Genomic DNA, 19984 nt, shown 5'->3' with positions numbered 1-19984 from the left:
GTAATTCTTTTAATTAAGCAATATTTTGTCCTCTAGGGGTAATAGATTTATGTATGTATGATAACCAAATCTTAAAGGAAATAATTGAGTTAAACTCCCAAATATAGTATCTCTATTAGAAAAATTAAGCTTATTTTATCAACTTTACAAAGGAGTCAATTAAGATTATTTTACCAACTTTACAAAGGAGCCAGCTGAAAACAGGGCCAATTTGCAATGCATCATAAAGTAGCAACAAATAACAGATTTTCCCAATCAGCTTAGTACTATTTCTGTCATGTGTACTTGGTTTAATGAATACAAGAAATTTAAAAAGAGAGAACAAAGTTAATAAATCCTAAAGACCAAAATTGAAGTTTAACACAGTGAATAATAAAAGTTCAAGTCGGTTTCAATCAGAACAGCAAGTTATAAGTGAGTGATTTCAGGGAAGTTATTTTGTCTCTCTGTGCTGGAGTTTCTTTATATAAAATGGGAATAATAACAGTACACTTCACAGACTTCTTGTGAGGATTAAATGACTTAATATAGATTAAGCACTCAGAACAATACCCAGAGTTTAGTAATCATATCATAAAGTTTATCTATTATATTTTATTATCTATTATTATCGTATACATAATCACACTCTTAAATTTCAGTTACTGAAATATAGCATAACTTAAGTACTCTAATTTGAAATTATATGTTTCTTATATTTAAAAAAAAAATCTTAATGTATTTCACATAAAAGATTTTCCTCGTTAAGACAGCATATGCAAATACAGGACAAATCTACCCCAACTCCAGAAAATGAATCTACGGCTCAGTTTTACCTACCCAAATAACTGTCATCAAAAACAGCTTGTGCAGTCCGAGTTGCTAACTGGTTATTATACTTGATACTGTAAACCTTGGGGTCATATTTAGATACAATTTCTGCCACTTGATCCGAAATCAGCTGACCTGAAAAAATATATATAAAATAAATGGTAACTTTCTAATGGGAATTTTATGATGTAGATGATGGATGTCACCTACATAAAAGAAAACAGCATTAGGTATTAGTATTTCTAATTATTAACCTTAAATAATTCTTCATAATAATAAATCTGAAATTTGGTATTATTTTTAAGTCAATTATTTCTATTCATGCAAGTACTTCAAATTAGTCTCTGCTAATAAACAAAAATTTATGAATACAGAATTTGTCTTCACTAAAAAAAAAAATCAGTGTTAAATAAATGGAATAATAAAATCAAGAGTTGTTTGAGAATGAGAATCACAAAATCTCTTTTTGGTTCCCATACATGTCAATCAGACACTTCTCCCTCCTCCACTGAATGACACATGTGGCAGTAAAGAAAAAAAAAATTCATGTTTTATATCTAACTAGAAAGTATTAATATGTATTTCCTCATTAGCGATTAAAACTATTTTTGTTTTCATTATAGAACTATAAAACTCAAGTACAATTTTCCTAAATCATTTCATTTTCCATTAGATGTGTAAGTCACGGAAATTCAAAATTTGCACTTTTGGTTACTCTGTCTCTCACTCTGATGCCAGTCTCCCTGATTTTTCTTTTTGTCATTCTCTCCCTTGCCATCCTTTCAGCTTCTCAGTTATTCCCACTTCTCATTCCTTATTTCCCTCCATCCTATTTTCCTACAGTAAATCTTTCTAATTTAACTTCTCTTTCTCTAAAGCGAAAGCATGGGTTTTCCTAAAAAGAAGCAAGAAAGGAAACCATAGTGTACAATACAGAAGTAAAATTTAGCATCGGAAAGTACTTGCAAAATACAGTCAGAGGTTTTCCAGTTCTTCCAAATACTGACAATGCTTGAAGAACAAAATGCCAATAAACAAGAGTTTTGACCTTGTAAATGGCATCTGCTAGCAGAAAATAAGCATGTGAATGTACTAACTAAATAAATGTGTGTATCTAAAGATAAATGAAACGTAAAGTAAGCAAATAAGCAGATTTAGTTATCTATTTTCAAACTGTCAGCAAATAATGATCTGTTATACATTTGTCGAAGTGGTAATTTTATTAGGTCTCCCAGAATGACTGAAGAATGCAATTTTACCTTTACATCAATCATCAATGCCAGCTTAATTATATTCTTTTGAAATTTAATAAGATGTTTTATTTTAAAAATCTCCCCAAAGACAAAGAAATCATTCTTGATGTCAGTGATTAATGAGAAAATAACCATTTACATATTCTAATGAGTATATTAAAATACTTTTAAAACCATGAACTTTCAGAATGCCACCATTTACCTATTACATATCAGTTCCACATATTTCCTAACACTTACATTATGGCCCTTAGAATACAGAGATAGAGAAGTACATACAATAAACAATGAAAATAAATTATTTTAATCACTTTATAAATTTACTTTATAATCTACTTTTAAAATATTCAGATTAGTTTTTACTAGGACTATATATACGTTATGTCATGTATGTATAGTTATATATAACATAAATATATATGTATAGTTATATGTAAGTATAACTATACATATATATTTTATGTTATAGTCCTTTTTAAATATGTTTTGCATCTTATATCAAACGTATTATATATATTGTTAGAGTCCTTTTAAAAAATATTGTATAACGGACAGTAATTTTATAGCTAAATTGTATTTTTCCATTTCTTTAAAATAATTTGAAAAATCTCATAGGCACATAAGACAGGGGAGTCTGAAACAGTCATTATTAGTTAACAATATTAACCTACCTTGCCAATAAAAGCTACCAGGACCACCAAGAAGTACTCTGTCAGCCTAGATTAAATCAATAAGAAAAGATATATATTTAAAAACAGGTAGCTTTAAAAATTGAAAGCAATGTAATAAACATAAAAGCTACATATACATGTATATATATTACATATACATATATATTAAAGCAAACAAAATCATAAATCTCAAACTCATCTAACTCAGTTTTAATAATTTTCATTTGTAACTTTTCTAAAATGTAATAAAATACAATAAAAATAAAAAAGGAAAATTATATTTATTAATATACGAAAATATACAAAGATATATCTACGTACAGATGCTGGCTAATTCACAAACTTGGTATGAAGTAGTTCCTGCAAATTATTACTGGGTTACATTAAGGAAAAAAATCACTCCTTAACATTGTATTTACATTTGCGGCTCCATAGACAAACTTCCTTTTTAACAAACATTAAAAATTTGTGAGCTAAAGAAACTTTTTGGTGTCTTACAGATCTAAATAGGAGTGAAGTTAGAAGGTAGGTAAATTTTTCAGGGTATATTGTATATATGCATTACTCTTGACTAGCATTTCTTATATCTGTACCAACTAAAAGTATCTAATTCAAGGTATTTAATGTTTGAACATAATATTTTGGAAATTTCTTCTTGATGGAGATTAGAGAAATCAACATCCCCTCCAAATTTTCATATAGCTCTTTCAAGCTTTCAGGAGACAATTTCCAATTCTGGCTATGGAAAAGATACTTCTAAATTGTCTGCTTTAAAATGATACTTTTTTTTTCCAGAAATGAGTTAAAGAAAGTGAATAGTTAATTTAGAAATGACTATTCACCATATGAGAATATCTCTAAGGTTATAGTTGTACAGGCAAAAGTACAGAAAACACAGATAACGTTTTTTTAATACACCTATTTGAAAATATATAAGTTTAAAGTTAATATTTATCAATATACTTTATATCTTCCTTTTGCTTTCTTAAATTTTGAATTATGAGTAAATTCTGAATTATGAATTACAAATTGGGTAAGTTAAAATCAGTAACTTAGTAAGCAGAGCTAACTATAATTATCAGTACATAATCTAGAAAAAATTTTAATACAAATCAAAAAAATAAGAAAATGCTTTATTAGTTTTTCTGAATAATAGTTTCTATTGTTTTAATAAATTTAAGGCACTCTTTGCTCATATTTTCTAAGAAAGCCATATTAGGCTTTCTAAGAAAGCTCTACTTTTAATCAGTCAACATATTTTTGAGACTTCTCTGTGAGCACTCAACATTCTCAATTTGATACTCAAAATGTTCACCTATTCCATCAAAAAAAATCACATACAAAATTAAAGTGCTTAAGAAAAATTTACTTTGAAAATATAAATGGAATTCTTATTTTAGAATAGATAAAAACTATCAACTCTAAAAAGCATATAAGCATATAAAAATACATAGAGTCCTAAATATGAGATTTCTTAAAATAATTAAATTGCTTCAGCTTTACTTGGTGCCTGTAGGCACACAATAGGTGGCAAAAAAAAAATGCATTTTTTCTCAGCTTTTATGTAACTAAACTCTAATTTTGTAATAAAGCTCCCAATGATAGCTTTTGTGAAAAATCCATTTCAATCAAAAACAGAAAACTTTAATATTCTAGAAATTTTTCTAACTGGAAATTTTAAGTCTTAATAATTATCTATCATCTACTGAGTTTCTCTATTGTCCACCATTCTCATTTGATGTCATTCTTAAATAAGCAATGTCTACTAGGGAGAAAATGACAAAAGGCAAAGAACATCAAAATGTACGGGTCATTTTTCTTAGCTGTTCTCATAAAACAGGTAATAGTCATAGAGAAGTTGAAGTATTGACCAATTAATTTTTAACCGTGGTTTAGATAATAAGGTAGATCTGAATCTCATTCAGTCTTAAATGAGAACTTACTTTAGTAAAATCAATGCTGAATCCTCCTTGACAAAATCCCTGTCCATCAGCATCAATATTTTCTAAAATAAAAAGATTAGAAATATACACAAATCCAAAAATCAAATAAATAACACAAAATGAAACAAGAGAAAAATTTGATATCAATGTAATCATAAGATAATGTACTAGTTTCTTGGAATATTCATTCAAATAGGCATTTAATGAGTTATCGCATTCTTAAAAAATTAGTATGTTTATTTATCAGCACCATTTCTTCAACTATGGCAACAGAAAGAGATTAAAGTACTCAGTACAATCACCAGAGAATGAAAAAATAACCTAAGATGGTGGATTTCAAACTTCTTATTTTTAACCACGAACCGCAGCAAGATTATATTTTATATCACAGTCCACACAATCTAATATACATATATTGTGTGCATGTACAACATATACATAAATAATTTCACAAAATAATTATCACTATTATTATGTAAAATATACTCTAATATTGTCTATTTTATTATATTCCATTCCTTTTCTAAAATTACTAGTTATGACCCACTATTTTGATTTCATAAAACAATGATGAGTTGTGGTCTGCAAGTTAAAATCTCTAATCTGAAATTCTTATTTCTTACTACTATTACCCTACAGTTGCTAGGTCTTTGAATTATTTAAGAGATATATACATTCCTAATACACACATTTCCTATACACATTTTATGGCTAACAACAAAAAATAAGTATCCATAGGAAATATAGTTCGGAATTTTGGGACATAGCCAGACTCTAACTTAAAGTTCTGTGAAGAACAAAATATGAAACTATTCTCACAACACGTTTATACTGGGGTCTAATGAAAGTGGATGTCTTTAAACATGACACTTTCAAATATTTTCCAAATAATAATAGACTCAACAGTTTCATTCTCTGGTAGTTACCCCTTTTTTTTGTAGTTCTTACAAAAGGGGACAATTTCTGGGCAATTAGTCAATTTAAATTAACTTTAATTATGAGTAATACTGTACCTAGAATAAAATAACAATGAACCTGCAGACTCTCCCTTATTTTATTTTATTTTTTTGAGGATAACAAGAAACAATGAAAAATGCCATTCTTCAGTTATCAAGGAATTCTTGTAGCCAGTGTTACAATATATAAATAATTATGCTATGGTATTACTGTATTTGCCAACCAAATACAGGAACCAAAATGTCTATTTCCAGTCATTAGCACAACTTCCAAAAATTTTTGTCAAATACTCCCATCAAAAATTTTGAACCCATTATAAAAACTTGGGAACTGCCCCAAGATTACATAGTTAATATCTAAATTTAGATTTTTTTTTTTTTTTTAGAAAATAGCCTCAAGAGTGTAATGCTATCCCAGTGTAAAATTTTCTTACCAAAAGGGACTGCAAAAATGTTGGGCTGGGGTTTCCAGTGTCTAGTGAATTCATGCTAAAGAATTCTGCTCTGACCTCAAGCCAGTTGTTTATTTCCTTTATTCGAGTTGCATCTGGGGAACTACTTCAGGCTATTTATAAAGACATTCGTTTTTGATTATCATATTGTACAATTATCTGCTTTATTTGGTTTCCAAGAACAGCCAGCTAGAAAACATGAGTGTCCTTTAAAATTTTCTTAATAGGTACATATTAAACTGAGTGTTTATGGCAATGTAAAGAATTTTATGTTGACTAGAATCTATTTCAGTGAAGGTTTTCATTATTTCTATAAACAATTAATATTTCTTCCATTGTTAGGCCTGACAATATTATAAATTATAATATTACTGATTAGAATAATAAAAGCAGCTAATGTTTATTAAGCCCTTACTGTGAGCCATTATTATACTAAAGCATTTTCCTTGGCATTATTGTTTTAAATCTTTACAACAATCCTATGAGAAATAATGTTATTATTCACAATTTACAGATAAGGAAACTAAGGCTTAAGGAAATTAAGTAATTTGACCATGGTCAACCAGCTAGTAAATAAGAGAGACTAGATCTGAGCTCAGCCGTGTCTACCAGGAGGCTGTACTACCTCAAATCAATAATGTATTTGCAATTCCCTGAGTAACGATCAAGGGAAGAAAAAGCCAACCAGGAACAAAAGACTTAGTCTTAGCATGGAACTGAAAGAGTATTTAAGTCATACGATTTGTGGCTCAGGCAATTTCAGAACAGAAAGACATTTGGTCTATTGTGCAATGCCAAAAAGGATCATAGATACAGTTACAAAAAGCTGAAAGCAAAAGCAATCAGTAATAAGGTAAGTTTTTTACAGACGGTGAAGTTCCATGCTCAGGGTGTCTACATAGGTCACATTAAAAACAAACAACAACAACAAAAATCTACAAATTACCACCACCAAAACAAGCAAAGTTACGAAGAAGTTAACAATGTAGCCCTACAAAGCTGGCATTCTCATGAAAACAATCATTGGATTGCATAATTTACTGAAGTATGAAGAAGACAGAAAATAATAAAATTATACCTCTGAAGTCTTTTGTCCAAAACAATGTTTTACCAACGGTGAAACAAAGGCCTGATTGGTTGGGTGAATCGCCCACAGCTACAGGCAGGTTGTCAGCAAAACACGAAAATATAACCCATCTCAGATTCTTACACATGAGCATTTTTTTTTTTTAAATCTGGGTAGGTTGCTTTTTATAATTGGGGACTGTAGGTATCTTAAAATTTCAAAATTTGAGTGGAAAAACATGTACAATGATCAAGGGATACAGACAGCCAGATTTATTAGGAAGAAAGGCATTCATTTTGCTTTTTTAAAGTTGTTCTTTGTGCTTTTTCTAAGATTTGAGTTTTTACTATTTAGATCAGGGATCAGTAAATTCTTCCTGTAAAGGGCCAGACAGTAAATATTTCAGACTTAGGGGCTATAAGGTCCTGTGACAACTACCGACTCTCCGTTTATAGACAACATGTAAACAAATGAGTGTAGCTGTACTCCAATAAAACTTTATTTACAAAAAGAGGCTCACGTGCCATAGCTTGCTGATCTGATTTGGATGTTAAATACTTTAGAAAGTACACTTCAAACTTATTGGATTTCATTAACCAATGTCACCATAATAAACAAACAAACAAATCAATCAATAAATAAAAATACTTTAGAAAATAAAGTTTAAAAAGATTTTATAATTTCTATGCCTAAACCAAATAAATATGAAAGCATTATGTAACAGATGCATCATATAAACATTGTCTTAATCCTTTAAATACATGTTGAGAAAAGAACTATTCATTACCAAAGAGGCAAAATGACAAAAACTACTAGTCTAACATGACAGTATATCCACACGAGATCATCAAAAGAATGTTCATTTTCAGAAAGGTTCCATGTACTCTTACACATCAAGCATTATCCAGACCTATACTCGTGAAAGCAAGAAATATTCTTTGTAGAAAAACTGCTTAATACAGAGACAACTGAAATGGAAAACATTTTCTATTGTTAGTAATACAGGGGAAAGATTCTGTTGGAATAAGACAAATTTGATTCAAAGCCTCATTAGACCACCCAAAACCTAAGGCATAGGAAAAAATTATTTCACTAACTGTCCGAATCTTAGTTCCCACATCTATCACATAAGCACAGGGTGATTCTGCGTATCTGTTGTATAGATAAGTTACAAAGCTGGCACATGAGAGTTAGCTCACTCTTCATAGGTATAAATTTATCTTCTCATGATGGGAACATTTTCACAACACAGAAATTAAAAACACAAATTTAATCCTCACATTTTCCACACACCACAAAGATGACAGTACTATGACCAAAATATCAACATAAGGGTGGTGATACAGATGGCATCAAGAACTAAGGACAAAGTGATCAACCTGCTGTCCCGTGTAGGGTATGCTTTCTGGCCTAGCCTAATAAACACTCTCTTGATATTTATCACTCATTTACAACAAGTAGAGTCAAGGTGGTAGGCTAAGAAATACATGTTTAATGAAATCACTTGTAGTTTCTTGGAGGTTCAACTGCTTAGAATTGTGAGGACTGAGTGGTTCCTTTGACCCGGTGTCACAATTCATTAAATATGCAGAAAGAAAGAATCTAGCAGTAAGAGCCTTACATCTTGTGCTTATCTGGTAACCAGTGGTAAACAAAAAAGTAATGGCCTAACAAGTGCTCTAGGTATAAACACCATGTTGCATTTCAATAAGCTATTTTTATGTTTCTGATATCAAGAGAATTTGGAGTGGTAGCCAATATAACAAAGGTGGGAAGGCAAAAGGATTTTAATCTCCAAGGGAAAAAGGATGCACAGAGTCTGGAAAAGTATAATTAAAATTCTAAGTGCTCAAAATCATCTGTAGTCATAATATCAATTTCAAATGAAATTTCAAATAATATTAGAGAACAGTGCGAGATTTTTTGGATCATCAAAAGAAGAGTAAGCTTGATGACAGATTGACAAAGAAACTCTGATAAAAACAGAGAAATTCAGACTCAGACTTTTGAGCTTGGTGTTTCATCTTCCTATATAAACTATGCCTCTTTAAGATATAAATTTTTGTTTTTAACATCATTATTAATATAAAGCTATAGTTCTCAATTTAGTATCCATCAAAATTACCTTGTAGGGTTTGTTAAAAATGCAGGTACCCAGGCCTGACGTTGACCTACTGAATCAGAATCTCTAACATTTCTGTTAGAGAAGCTCAATGGAACATCTTTTGACTAACAGAGACTAAAAACACAGGTATCCAAAATCACACATTAATTATTACTAACCAAGTAATGTGAAAATCAGTCCTTAGAGAGACAAGATAAGCTTCTTGATTTTACATCTGTAATTTCTTTACATTAATAGTACTATTTTCATTTTCCTACATTCAAACATCACAATAAATCTACAAATTTTAACACACATACACACACATTTTTAATAAACGAGGCTTCCCAACCCTCTTCTTAAAAGCTGGTACAACTTCCTATACATACTTGATCTACATGGAGCATACTCAACAGTCTTTGTTCCATCCTGAAGAAAGCATGTTCCAACAGGCTCTCTCTCCTGTTTCATTTCAGTCCTCCAGTGGTACAGTGGGGCACAGGCCTAAAATCAAAGGAGGTAGCACATGACATACAAAATCTCTGAAAAAAATTAGTTTCAGAAAATCTATACTACCTCGGAGATACAGATTTGAGGATTATGACATATAGATTGTATTTATGACCATAGAACAGGATAGGAGCAGACAGGTAAAAGGTATATAGAGAGCAGATGGGGCCCAGAACAGAGCCCAGGTATACTCCAACATTTAGAAACTGAGTAGAAGAGGAGCCATTAAAGGAGTTTGCAATGGAACAGCAAGAGGGGAGAAAACCAGGAAAGTACAGTGTCCCAAAAGCCAAGGGAAGAAAATTATTTTAAAAAAGAATGGGTCAACTGACCTTGCTGAATGGTACTGAGGGGGCAAGAAAAATAAGAATAAGTACCAGTGGATTTCAGTGACGTGAAGGCAAGGGTGACCTTGGCTTTGCCTACCTGAGCCTGACTATTGTAGCTGAGAAGAGGATGTGAAGTGAAGAAGTGGAGATGGTTACTACAGAAAACACGTGCTGAATTTTTTTCGAAAGAGGAACAAAGGAATGGGGCCAGAGCAGAAGGAAAGATGAGGCAAAGAGAGCTGCTGTATTTTTAGAGAGGAGGTATAGAGCATTTGATTAATCAAAGGCACACTATTTCTAAATCTGTCTGGACAGAAACAAGCCAATGGGAACTATTAGGTGAGGAGGGAGAAATGAAAACGTAGGAATGAAGGTGGAAACTAGCAGAAGCCAAGTCTGTAAAGGGCAAGAAAGATGGTATTCTTAGATGAAGTGACCTTTGATCAGAGCTACCTTATCTCATTATATATACCCAGTGCCCCTGGGCACACTGAGTTTTACCATCAGATTTTAAGCCTAAAACTTGTGTTTTTACATAAATTGACTAAACTCACTTATGAGTAAATATCCAAAAGACTTACCAAGATTTTATCCTGCTTTGACCTCACAGATGCTCCGAACCACTGATGGGACTTAAACTCCAATGGATCATCCTTGGCATAATCTCGATTGCCTTAAAAAAATATATATTATGAGGGGTGAGAAACAAAATATCTATGCTTAGTATAACAAGAGTATATTTCAATGCAGCCAGGTTTATGAATAGTATGCCTTTGATTAATCAAATACCACATTGCCTGTTTATCTCATATACCTTATATGCATTAGGGACTTTCAACTAATCAGAAAAATAAAAACAGGATGACTTAGAAATGTCTCAGAGTTGTTATTAACCTCATCAATAAGAATAATTCGCTGTCAAAAAGTAACATAAGTGAAGCCTTCCAGTTGCTAAATTGTAAAATAATTAACTATTAAATAAATACTTAGGATTATCTTCTGTAATTCCAGAAGTTCTTTCTGTGGCATAAAGATATTTATTGAAATATCTTTGTAAAACACCTTGGTAAAAGACTAAAAGACTGAGACAGTAACAGTGTAATAAAAGAGTTAGAATCTAGGAAATATGATTTGGCTAATAGGAAAAAGAATTAGATTCAGCACACTATATGTAAACATTTATTTTTCAGGCTACATTATTGAGAAAATTATTCCCAGAGTATCATAAAAAGCACTGTAATAAAAAAATAAAAAAATAAGTAAATAAAAATCCTTTCCATGGAAAAGCTCTTGATTAGGTCAAGGAAAAAAATTACAGAAACATATGCATAAAGTATTTTGGTAAGGAAAGACTAAAGTCTAGTTTGTTTCTCTTAAAATCTATTTACAATAATCATTCATTAAAACATGTATCTCAATAACGATATATGACAAATACAGCAGAAAAGTGTCAATTTTAAGAATGCCAGCCAACGTATAAATGTCATCAAAAGGTTCGGTTAAATCTGTTCCCCAAATCTCACCTATCTAAGCTAGGGCTTATGGTTATTTAATTCCATTTTGAAGACAACACCAATTGAAGAGTTATAAATAATTGAGAATTTCAATAATGCCAGGTATCTTATAGGCAAGATGAACGGTGTAATCTTGTTCACTGTCATCTTCTTTTAACTTTTCATTGTTTTGAATTTTTTTTTTACTGTATCAATCTCCCAAGGTCTCTCTATCTGTAGTCTAAACATTATTGTTATTTGTCAGTGGTCAAGAAGGCACCATTTTATAAGTAGCCGGAAAGAAGTGGAGAAATGGAACTAGCTAGTATATGTCCTTCATCGTGAAAACCAAGGTTTCCCAATGGTTGGCTTGCCTCTGAAGCCTGTGCTCACCATGCTATTCCCACTGTAAACAACACACATCAATGACCTACAGATCACCAAATAGTCCACAGACTCCCTGACGTTTCCCATCCTCTCAGAGTCAGGTTAAAGTCACATAACTAGTTCTTGCCAATAAAGCTAAGAGCACACGTGGCCGGTATTGTTTCAAGACAGTTAAGAGTGGATATGAGTTAACAAACAATCATGGATCAGTAAATCAAAACCACGTAAGATATCATCTCACACCAGTTAAGGTGGCTATTATTAAAAAAAAAAAGTGTTGGTGGGGATGTGGTGAAAAGGGAACACTTGTACACTGTTGGTAGGAATATAAATTGGTATAGCCATTACGGAAAAGAATATAGAAGTTACTCAAGATCTCAAGATATTAAACATAGAGCTATTGTATGATATAGCAATCCCACTTCTGGATATATATCCCTGAAAACAAAATCATTATCTCAAAGGGCTATCTATACTCCCGAGTTCATTGCAGCATTATTCACAATAGCCAAACTATGGAAGCAACCTAAATGTATATTGATGGATGAACAAAAAAAGAAAATGTGTGTGTGTGTGTGTGTGTGTGTGTGTGTGTAATGGAATATTATTCAGCCATAAAAAAGAAGACAACCCTGTCAGCTGAGAAAACATTGATGGATCAGGAAGACATTATGCTAAGTGAAATAAGCCAGGTACAGAAAGACAAATACTTCATTTTCAGACAAATACATCAGTTAAATGTGGAATCTAAAATAGTCAACTCATTAAAAAACAAACAAACAGTGGATATGAGTTTTCCATGTTTTCTTTCTCCCTTCTATGAGGCGAGAGGAATAGATGGTGAAATCACTTGATGGAAGCAGCCTCAGTCCAAGTTTCTAAACCACAAAAAGAGCCAAATAACCCACACTAGATGATGACATGAATAAGAAAGAATTTTGTTTTAAAATGAGTGAGACTTGGGAATTTGTTTGTAAATAAAGCATGTTGTTACTGAAGTACAGCCTCACACAGCTTGAGTAATATGTACTCTAAAAATCTAATGCTATTTCCAAAAGGGCCTGACCACAACTACGAAGAAGCTTAACGCCTGCAAGACCTGGATTCAACTGATCGTTTTTCAAGGACTTTAACCATAAAATTTATGATTATAGTTATTTAATAGGATTTTTTTTTTTTATTCCACTGCAAGCTAACTGTGTTCTCTTACTGTGTTGCTGGCTTTCCATTCTATTCCTTTCTATAAAGGAAATGAAGGCATTTTCCCCCTTCATCAATGAGCAGCAAAAATTCACAATGACAGCTAAAGAAACAGCTGGTGCTTGGCAAGGTTCACTCCTACTCACTGTCTCTTGAGGACTATAGCATCATCATAAACTCAGGTAATCTCAGCCTGAGGGAACTGAGTTTATGAGCTAATGTATTTGAACCAAAAGTGCAACATCCTTACAACTGCTACTTCCTGCTTCTGCTTTCATTTAAAACAAAGCCTTTTCAGCAAGATCCTAAAGATGTCCAAGCAGAAGCAAAGCTTTTCTACTGGAGGAAATCTTAGGTTGAACAAAAGTACCACATCAGAGAGGTCCAAATTAAGCCTCCATACATTTTCTCATAATCTCTAAAACTTTAAATTTCAAAAACAAAATGATGCAGAACCAACATCACTATATTCTTGGTAATACAAGTATTCCTGCTTACAGGACACCTGATATAAATGCCTCAAAAATGTCACGAAAGACAAAAAATACATGTATTTTTTGTTATATATGGAATTGTTATAAATATGTATGTGTATATTTATAACAATTCCATATATAGAGAATTGTTAAAAGAGAACAATAAGACACAGCACCCAATACAAGATATGATCACTGAATTTGTTTCTCAAAAATTCTTTTAAGTTACAAAGGACTTTATTAGGATAACTGTGGAAATTTAAATATGGACCGTATAGTAGACAACAGTACTGTAATAATGAATGACACATTCTTAGTCTGTGATGATAGTGTTGTGTTATTTAAGGGAAGGTCTTAGTTCTTAGAAGACATATGCTGAAGTATTTAGGGGTAAAGTTTCACAATGTCTGCAACAGTGGGTGAATCTAGATGAAGGGTGTACTGTTGTTCATTGTTATTACAGATTCACAATTTTTAGAAGTTTGAAATTTTTCAAAATAAAAGTACAGCAATCAACAAGTACATACTACAATAAGCCCAACAGGATATCTTCTATTTCTATTTGACCTGTTTATTGTATATACTGATAAAACATTAAAAGCAAAAACATACAATATGAAACATAGCCTTATGTAAAGATAAATCCAAATGCCACAATCCCACCATAAAGAAAGGACCTCTGCTAACATTTTGGTATCTATCCTCAAGGTTTCGTGAATATATGCATATCTTTTTATATGTAAAATAGATACTTTAAGCCAATATTTAAAGAACATTCAAGTTATTATATTATATATAAATATATGTATCCCTTTTTCCCTGTAACAATATATCAATAAAGTTAGACCTAAGGCATCATTTTTACAATTGTGTAGTACATCATTATAGAGCCATATAGCAGTCTATTTCACCAATCCCCTGTATCTCCTTCGGTTTCAATCTAGGAGTATTTCTATTCTGATTTAAGAGACCCACGTGTTACCTCAAGTCGCATCTATTTCTTTTTCTAGTATATACAAGAAGCTCAGCATATGTCTATTGGGGTCTGAGCCACGGGCCCAGGTGCTAAATTAAGGTGCTAAAACCTCTAGAACATGGTGTATAATATAGAACATTATTCTAATTGATAAATTTTTACCAAGACTCTAAGATATATTTATTTTTACATGTAAGAGTTCATTTACCCTCAGTTCCCAGTCCGTAAAACAAGTCATGCTCATTCCCACCTGCAGGCCTTTGTACTCAAGGCCCTATAACCTGGAAAACTTCATTCCTTCCATTCTTGATTCAGGCCTTACCTGGAAATTCAGTTATAGTTGTCCATTCATGACCCTAATGCATGATGAAATGTTAGTTTGCCCCCGAAGGAAATATCTAACTCAAGAGACAATCATGGGAACAAGCAATTATGGTGGTATGCAGGTAGAGGAATGTGTGAAGAGGAGGCAGAGCATAAGGGAGGGAATACTTTCTGAGCCAAGACAAAACCCTGTGCAAAGAAACAAGAGTGGATATTCTTGGATTCTTTAGAGAACTGTGAGTTATTCATTGTGATTAGAGAGAACGGTCAGGAGGGGAGTAGAGGTCCAGAGCTTTCATGCCGTGCGAAGAATGAGCCTCATGTGGTTTCTGAATTGCCCTCTACGCTAAGCAATTTTTCTTTCATTATATTCCTAAAGGTTGAAGAGAAGCTTCCTCTTCATAAAACGTCATCCAGTTCTCTTCCTACCACTTTGAAAAATTATCTCCATGATTTTATTTTTTCTTGGACAAACAGACTTTTCTCTAAATTTGCATTTGGTGGCACAGGATGCTGCTATGCCCTGTCCAGTAGCATATGCTTCTCATTGCTACCATGTTCTATTTCCTATTTTTAAAAAGGGTTGAAAACATCCCCTGCCATAATAATTATGGATATCTGCCTTTGTGGACATCAGATTTAACTTAAGCTAGAAAATGTCATGGAAAATAAGTACAAATTTTACATGTCTTTTTCATTTCACTTTTATCACCAAGTATTGTGGAGCGAAACAATCCAAGCTCTTTCCATATATCAAGCTATTTACAACAGTATTTAATGAAAATAAAGGAGCCCCAGTCAAAAGTGATAAAACATGAGGCGACATGGCTCTTTTTGATAAAAAAGAAAAAAAGTACATTTAAAAACCTAGAGCTTTACTAAAACTTAGGTATGCCCAAAACAATAGCTATGTCTTAAAGCTTAAAGCATGTGACGAATTGTTTTCAATTACATTACCAAACAAAAGGAGTCAAGTATATTTGGATATAATGCATTGGCATACATTAGAATCCAAAACTTAGTCAACAGTCTTCAAAAAACAGATGTATTACCCATTGCTTTGAATGCCTTCAGCTTTAACAGGGTCATAATCTAAAATTACCATATTTTCAAGAAGTTTGCTCAACAGGAAGTTCTTTTTTTGTTTTGTTTTGTTTTTACCATTCAGACCTTTCTTCCAGAGACCAAGTCTTAAAGTACTTGATTCAACACCAGGCAGAAGTTTCACTTAGAGGAAGCATGAATAGAGGTGGGTGGAGAGAAAGAAAAGGAAAGCTTGCTCTCCAAACTGACAAGTTCAGTCATGACCTGGCTGTTACAAGCAGCTAATTTGGGGCATATGAGTAAAGTAAATATTTTGAGTCACAGCCCTGAAGTCACCATATGGAGTGAGGCTGGAACTCCACAGGCTGCTTGGACCATCCCACCAACCTTGAAAGAGAAATAAATCGGATACAGACAACTGCAGAAATTCCAGCACTGGAGGAAATGCTTCCTCAGGCAACACTCAAGAAAGAACAAATTTCTACCCCTAATTCTGAAAAACACCTTGGAATATTAGCTCTGATCTTCTAAATAAATTAAAGAGAAAAGAGTATTGTACACAATGGTAAAAATAAGAAGAAATGTCCAGTATTATATAAATTAACATAAGACTATACTATCACTTTCAAAAATACACAGAGAATGTTACTAGAGAACCTTGAAGTTAATGAGCATATCACTAAAGACTTTAATGTCTATTTTTGTTGGTTTTTAATTTTGTCAATTGCACTTTATCAAACTCTCATGATTTAAGACTTCAGGACAGAAGCCTATTGAGTAAAGCAAATTGTCATAGTTTTAGACTACGCAGCTTGCTTAGTAGTCAACTCTTCTCATCTCTTCTCATTTCCTTCGAGTGTTTCAAAAGACAGTATCAAACATTCAATTTCCTAGAGAATTACAGAGATGCTTATTTTTAAGACAAAGTTACCTTATCATCCTAAAGCTAATTTTTTTGTTTCTTCTTTTCATGCCTAAAGAATATCCTCTGAAGCAACAAGATTATGTCACCTTGTTTGAAAAATCCAAAGTTCAAAAGAATGCCAAAGCATTAGAAAAGCAAGACAATACACTGCTATTTAGAAGTTATCTGCATTTTTAACCATTCGGCTCCTATTCATTACTATATGACTCTATGAATAATGAAATGATTTAAGTCATCAGAGAGCTTATTATTTGCCACTCTCCCAAAGTGGCTATTAAAATAATGTAATGTACAACATAGTGACTATAGTTAATATCACTGTATCGCATATTTGAAAGTTCCTAAAAGTTAATCTTAAAAGCTTTCATCACAAGAAAATTCTGTAACTATATGTGGTGATGGATATTAACTAAACATATTCTGATGATCATATTATAATATGTTCAAATTTTGAATCATTATGTTGTATACCTGAAACTAATATAATATGTCACTTATGCCTCAATAAAAATAATGCCACCCCACATTCATCCTTTAATAAAATAGACAATTTGCAGGCTTCCTTAGACAGCTTTTTACCTCAACCATTACTTTTGGTTAGTTACACTTATTGTTTGCCTGAAAGAAAAATCTCCCAATATTACTTCTTTATTTGTGTTAAAATTAATAGGTTACAGGAAGAAATTTATTTGATCATTCATTTAAATAAATCATGGGTACCTCCAATGTCTAAATGCAAGGAATACAGCAGCAGATGAGACAGATACTGTCCCTGCTATCAAGGGAGAAAAATAATATTTACATTAGATGTTTTCAGAGAGTCAAAATGCTATAAAGAGATTGGAGAGAAACTGATGACGAAGTAGTCAGACAACTACTGGTATCATGTATTTGCAACCTAATGCTATTATGGAATAATGTATTTCTTTGATTTGAAGATGCAAATATTCAGGTATTAACATTTTTGAAATATGAATGTGTAATACAGTTGATGGTGACATAATTAGCACATTTTTAGTAGTACGTAATAGTACATTTTAACTTCAACGGCACCCTTACATTTACAGTGAACTGATTACTGACAAAGGTGCCAAGAAAATTTAACTACTCAATAAATGGTGCTGGGACAATTGGATATACATGTGCGAAAAGATTAATTTGGAACCCGATCTCAAATCATATGAAGAGAGAGAGAGCGCGAGAGAGAAACAAAGAGAGAGAGAGAGAGAGAGAGAGAGAGAGAGAGAGAGAGAGAAAGAAAAACAAAATACATGACGGACTTAAATATAAAAGCTAAAACAATAAAACATATTTAAGAGAACAGGTATAAACCTTCATGATCTGAAGTTAGACAACAATTTAGGAAACTAAAAGGACAAGAGGTAAAAGGCTGATAAATTGGATTCAATCAAAATTAAAAACTTTTGTGCTTCAGGAAACACCATAAGAATATGTGAAACAACAACCCCCAGAATGGGGGAAAATGTTTGCAGAGCATATATTCCACAGGAAACTTGTACCCAGAATGAATATAGACAGACAGATAGATGGACACAAAGACACACACACACACACACACACACACACACACACACACCCCTCCCTTTTATAACTCAAAAATTTAAAAATAGGTGAAGAACTTGAATATATATTTCTCCAAAGAAAATATACAGATGCCTAACAAGTACTTGAAAGATATTCAACGTCATCTGCCATCAGGTAAGTACACAAAAAAACCACAATGAAATACCATTTCACATTCACTAGGATGGCTATAATAAAAAAAAAGACAGAAAATAAGTGACCATAAGGATGTGGAGAAACTGGGATCCTCATATATTACTAGTAGAAATAGAAGATGGTATGGCCACTTTTAAATAATTTGGCACTGTCTTAAAAGTTAAAATATGACCCAGCAATTCCATTCCTAGCTATCTATCCAACAAAAATGAAACCATATGTCCATACGAAGACTTGCATATGAATGTTCATAGCAGCATTATTCATAATAACCAAAAAGTGGAAACAACCCAAATGTGCATTTACTGATGAATGGATGAACAAGAGTTATGGAACACCACTGCACAATAAAAAAGGAACAGAGCACTGACCTGTGCGAATGAACTGCCAGACACAAAATACCACATATTGTGTAATTCTATTTATATGAATATTCAAAAAAGGAAACTATATAGGCATAGAAAGTAGATTTGTGATTTCTTAGAGGTGAGGGTGCAAATGAGCCGACAATGAACATGAGGTTTCTTTTAGAGTATAGAAATGCTCTGGAATTAGATTTATGGTAAGTTTTATCTCGATAAAGCTTTAAAAAAAATGACAAACTTGTCAGGTGGAAAGGTAGCTGCAACACTGAGCAGAAATGTATGTATATAATAAAGACTGTTGTTCAAAATTAACAGAAAATAAACAAATGCATCACTAAGGTAATAGATCAAGTATAATACAAAACAAAATAAACCAGAAAAAGCTAATGAGAAAAGGCTTCACCTCACTCAGAAATGCAAATTAAAAGAAGATAAATGTTTTACTTGTCAGAAAAATAACATCAAGTTTGATTTGCAAATATGTTGTATCATTGTTTTCCTGCATATCCGTAGCAAATACATGTCAAAAGTTAAAAACACATCCCTTTGACTTTTAAAATTCATTTTTAGAAATTAATCCTAAATAAGTAATTAAAAACATTAACAATGACTTATCAGCAGTTATAACTTTTAAAAAAAAAAACTTATAAATGCCCAACATAATAGGAAATAGAGTAAATTATAATTTTATGTATTTATACACATACACACTCTGTATACACAGGCCACAAGGTACATACACAAACGTTATATGTACACATACAAATACATCCTACAGTCACTGGTTTCCTAGATGGTGAGATTTGGGAGATTTTTATTTTCCTTTTGCCTCTCAGTGTTTTCTCATTTCTTCAATCAATGAATATGCATTGTTTGCATAATGTTTTAAAAGGTGAGAGAAAAGTATTATAGATATGTATCCATTAATCTTCATATACAAATTAGTTAGGAATTTCCATA

The 19984-nt window shown here is 32.1% G+C and overlaps 1 protein-coding gene across 1 annotated transcript in view; it reads right to left on the bottom strand.

Moving 5' to 3' along the window:
- The window catches only part of ITGAV (integrin subunit alpha V), an 83088-nt gene that overhangs the window by 34388 nt on the left and 28716 nt on the right, over positions 1 to 19984 (bottom strand). Inside the window, exons 4-8 of the mRNA XM_025039311.1 lie at positions 10676 to 10767; positions 9645 to 9759; positions 4678 to 4739; positions 2735 to 2780; positions 820 to 945 (exon numbers count right to left, since the gene is read on the bottom strand). Coding sequence (XP_024895079.1) covers positions 820 to 945; positions 2735 to 2780; positions 4678 to 4739; positions 9645 to 9759; positions 10676 to 10767 — 441 coding nt within the window. The remainder of the gene's footprint in view (positions 1 to 819; positions 946 to 2734; positions 2781 to 4677; positions 4740 to 9644; positions 9760 to 10675; positions 10768 to 19984) is intronic.

The sequence above is a fragment of the Pteropus alecto genome, unplaced genomic scaffold (genome assembly GCF_000325575.1).
Source record: "Pteropus alecto unplaced genomic scaffold, ASM32557v1 scaffold3, whole genome shotgun sequence".
Classification (NCBI taxonomy): domain Eukaryota; kingdom Metazoa; phylum Chordata; class Mammalia; order Chiroptera; family Pteropodidae; genus Pteropus; species Pteropus alecto.
Note: the sequence above shows the minus strand (reverse complement) of the source record. Positions and strands in the feature narration are given on the sequence as shown.